This window comes from Saccostrea cucullata, unplaced genomic scaffold (genome assembly GCF_032062105.1).
Source record: "Saccostrea cucullata isolate Sc308-1 unplaced genomic scaffold, CSIRO_AGI_Scuc_v1 ctg20978, whole genome shotgun sequence".
NCBI lineage: Eukaryota > Metazoa > Mollusca > Bivalvia > Ostreida > Ostreidae > Saccostrea > Saccostrea cuccullata.
The window spans coordinates 3,774-8,230 of record NW_026918242.1 but is presented as its reverse complement, the minus strand read 5'-3'; the positions used below and the strand labels follow the sequence as shown (position 1 = coordinate 8,230).

At 34.0% G+C, this 4,457-nt stretch overlaps 1 protein-coding gene across 1 annotated transcript; it reads right to left on the bottom strand.

Annotated features, from left to right (window-relative positions):
- Positions 1 to 760: 760 nt before the first annotated feature.
- LOC134260088 (uncharacterized) lies at positions 761 to 2,611 on the bottom strand. Its single transcript, XM_062742668.1, has 2 exons — positions 2,402 to 2,611; positions 761 to 1,350 (listed from the first exon to the last, which is right to left on the bottom strand). The coding sequence occupies exons 1-2, from the start codon at positions 2,592 to 2,594 to the stop codon at positions 761 to 763; spliced, it is 783 nt and encodes a 260-aa protein (XP_062598652.1). The 5' UTR covers positions 2,595 to 2,611.
- Between the last annotated feature and the right edge of the window lie 1,846 nt (positions 2,612 to 4,457).

Genomic DNA, 4,457 nt, shown 5'->3' with positions numbered 1-4,457 from the left:
TAATAGGTATTCCTTGGAATATTTTGGACCAGAAGCTAAACCAAAATGTTCAACGGTGATGTTGTGGCCATACTCTGTCGATCTGAGATCTTTGAAGCCGATATTTGGGTGTGGCTGTGAATGGCATGAATGATTCTTTCGGATTAATTCAGCAATGGAAAGTGAATATTTGGTATATTTATTATATTTATTATATTATAAATGTTAAAATTATAGTGTTGTTTACGCCACATCATTTGATATGTAATAATCCTAAAATGTGTGAATATATGATAGTTATTTGCGAAATGAAAATGATTAAAATGAGCCCATTAAAAAAATAACAAGCTTGGAGACATAAAGTTTATGCGATAAATAATTGGAAATTCGAAGCTCTCCGATTTCCTAAGTACAGTGTATATGCTACATGACATTTTTTTTTTCCATTTCCACTCAACAATGTCAAAAATATTTTAGAGCTTATATTGAACTTTCAATTATAAAACCTCATATATCAAGAAAAAATACAGATCAGACCTCTACAAACATCATAGCTGTACATGTATATATCAGGTATTATGAAGTATGTTCTGAAGAACTTGTTTATATCATTAAATCAGGCTATTTAGTCGGTTATATAAATATTTGTACAGATTAAATTTTTATTATTAAAGTAATGCATTATCAAAATTTGATTTTAGATTTATTTTTTACCGATATAATGGTAAAAACGTTAAACGCATATTCTAAAAACAGAACAATGGCTGCCTTCCATTCATCTTCACTTTTCATCTTTATAAATGCACTCAAGATCGTCTTTAATTTTCATATCTTCTCTTTTTCTACTTATATGGCAACCGCCATGTTTTTCCCTGTACTTTTGAGAAAAGTTTTTTTCGTCCTCGATATTTAAATTGTACATTAAGTCTTCCCATGTATCTTCATTAAAAGCCTTTAGTTTACAGCGTCTATGGTCCATAAGTTCTCTAAGACCATCAGAGTTTTTGGTACTCGTTTCTTCTGAGACATCCTCGTAGTGTGGTTCTGTTTTGTAGGAGTTTCGCCGGATTCCATATATATTCGCTATATATATAGTTGCCTCAGCTAGCCTCTTTTCTTTAAGAAACTTGAGCAACTTGTTTTTGTCCGCAGGACTTGGAGATCTACTTGTGTAGATTTTAACAAGCATGCTCTTTCCGTCGTATGTCTTTTCAAGATTTTCCGTCAGATTTTTTCCAAAATGCTCTTTGTATTGCATCTTCTCAGCCTGGTCTCTATTTACACGATAAACCAGATGTGAGATGTCAGAGGTCTCCTGAGATGAAGAATGGACGTCTTTCAAGCCCATGTAAAACATGCAGTCATATACGTCTGTAAAAAGAAATTTAAATATTTCACAAAGTCACAAAAGAGATTTGACAAATCTACTGATACCTTATACCATTCTCACAATATTACATGTAGTAAAATCCATGCATTTGTAGGTAATGTAAATAAAAGAAAATGCAAATGAATTGGAAGAACTCATTTAGAAAAGAGACAAGTTCTCTTCTTATCTTGTATTTTACATTATAGTAGGTTTAAAATCAAGGTGAAATTCCAACTTAAAAACATGTCTTTATCAATTTCGTATCCCTAAAATTGTGCACAAGTATTGTCTACGTTGTCGACATGTTATTTTTGTCCCTTTTATATCCAGCGTTCATGATTCGCAATATCTATAATTCGCTTAAAGATAACTGATTAACTTAAGCATTGAATTCATATTTTTGGATGTTTTCGGTCCTATAATATACCTGGCCGTGCCGACAAATTGAATACCGCGCGGTAGCGCGGTATGATAATTCGTCGGCACGGCCAGCTGTGTTATAGGACCGAAGACATCCCAAAATATGAATTCAGTGCTTATATATACATTCTCTAATTTTTCCTCTTCGTAATTGTTTGTTTTGATAATCTAAATGTGAATTTAGCGCCCTTCAAAACTGGTGTGCTTATTAGAAAAAAGACTCGTTTATGACGTTGCAAACTTAAATAAAGCAAACGAGCATTGCGTGGAAAAAAGTTACAAATTAATTTTAAACTTTCATTTGTTGTATTTTTTCGTTAATTTAACACAGTTTTTTTTATGAAATTGCGTCAAATCAATGTACATTTTGGTGTTCCTAGAGTATTGATAATGCATATAGTTCCTACAGTGTATTCTTACGCACGGTGACAAGGTTTCGCGTGTTTTATAGAGATTTGAACGTGGGGGATTTCTAATGGATTTCATAAAGAAAATAACACTGAATGTAAAAATAATATGTTAGTTGCTTGTAAATCTATATTCAATGAATTCATATCAGCAACATTTTAAAGCTACTGCCGAACTACTCTACTATAGAAAGTGACAAACATTTAGAGATCTAAATAAACTTACGATGGCAAAATATGTGCTCAAGATCTTGGTTTAAAAGTTCATCTTCTTTTTTTCTACTTCTGTCGTCATCTGCCTGTTCCTTTTCGTACATTTCATCAAAGTTGGTAATTTCATCTCGGAGATTTAGCATGTCTATCAAGTGTGTCCACGTTTCTTTTCTAAAGGCTTTAACTTCGCAACGACGATGTTCCATAAGTTTGCATAAGGCCTTCGCATTCTCCTCACTCTGGCTTTTATTCACTCTAGATATATGACTTTCCTGATTTTTACTGCATGACTGTCTTATTACATTATACAGATTTGCCACATAAAAAATAAGATTGTAATTTTTGTTTTCATTCAAAAATTCTAGCAATGTTTCTGAACATCGGGAACATGGGGAATTATTACTGTATACATGTACCACCACATGCTCGTCATGCTTACGAATCAAGTCTTTTGTACTTGCTTCTCTTTCACAAAGACGATTTATCAAAATCACTTCAGTATGATCACCCCGATTTTCATTTTGAACTCTTTCTGGCCTGTCATTATTAAGGGAGAAAAACAGGAAAGATTTTCTGACTAAATACCATTTTCCATAGGAATACTTGTGATTTAATACCGTATTGAACATGTGATGAAATGCTCCTAAATTTTCTGCAAAGATAAAGAACATATGAATTAACACATTTTATGTGAATAGTATTAATGAAATATATTTTCATTGAAATTTTAAAATTAAATTGAATCTTTCGCAGTATTAGGAGAAAAAAAAAATCATTTACCCCCCCCCCCCCCCATGGAGGAATTACAAAAAGTTATCCGAGTTTACGTATACATGTATGTAGATTTCATATTCTGCAAACCTTAAAACTAAATTCTTGGTAATTTAGTCGCCCGCGTGGCGCAGTGGTTAGAGCGTCTGCTCCAGAATCACGAAGTAACGAATCGATCCTTACGTCGCGGGTTCAAATCCAACAGTGGGACGTGGAGACTGATCCTTCGGATGAGACCGTATTAACCGATATCCCTTGTCGTAGTAGGTTCTGGCAGGAAAAAGATCCCTTCCTGCTCAAGGGTACTAAGTGTCGAGTATAAGACAAAATTTGCAACTCTCCACCTGCAAGTGGTGGCGTCTCCATATGAGTGAAAAACCTCGAGAGGGACGTTAAGCAATATCCAATAAATCTATCAATCTTTGTAATCTATGCATGTTCATAATCCCCTCTCATAGAATTTTAAAAAATATACAGAGATCAATATCTTAATGTTGTCGTCATTATTGAAAATAAAGCTACACCTGTAAATGGTTTATTGATTTATTGAATGGATGTTAACGTTCCGCTCTATAGACTTTTGTCCTATGCTCGGCATTCTGGGCCACTGAGCAGTGAGGGATCTTTTTCGAGCTAGCACCTACTGCGACACAGGACCTCGGTTTATACGTTCTCGTGCCAGTACCTCCTACCTCCTCGGTTAATACGGTCTCATTCGAAGGACCGGTATCCACGTCCCAAAGTGGGATTCGAGCACGCAACGTGAGAATTGACTCCTTACTTGGTGACCCTAGAGCAGACACTCTAACCACTGCGCCACTCGGGCGACGTTAATTCTGAGAGAAACAACACTCTTAATAAGATATTCCTAAATTGCATATTGATTCACCTGAATTTTCAGATGTGTCGCTGTCTGAAAAAAACGATAAATTATGTCGATTTCTTAAGTCATTCGTGGTTAAATTTATTAAAGAATGTTAGTGTGGGTGTCATATGCGAACTATTCTAATCACTAAAGGAATTGAGGTTATGAAGATACAATTAAATAATGCTTATAACGAATATGCTTATAACAAATTGTCCCTTAAAACGAAGTAATTTTTATTCCCGATGATTATACATTAACGTTTTGTTAACTTATTCTAGATAATGAATTACGCTTTTAATAAAGTAAAATCCTCCGTTCCTCGCACTTCATTAAAAGCGGGTACATGTATTACTTTATTACTTAATTAAAGTAAAAATAATTAGATTGCATTTTTTTTTTTGTTTCAATTAAAAAAAAAATCACCCAAGTG

Bases quoted from the DNA above. Each gene is read 5' to 3' on its own strand.
- LOC134260088 (XM_062742668.1), bottom strand. From the start codon at position 2,594: ATGGAACATCGTCGTTGCGAAGTTAAAGCCTTTAGAAAAGAAACGTGG. The intron at 1,351-2,401 runs GTAAGTTTATTT...TTCTTTTTACAG, and splicing joins TGAGCACATATTTTGCCATC to ACGTATATGACTGCATGTTT.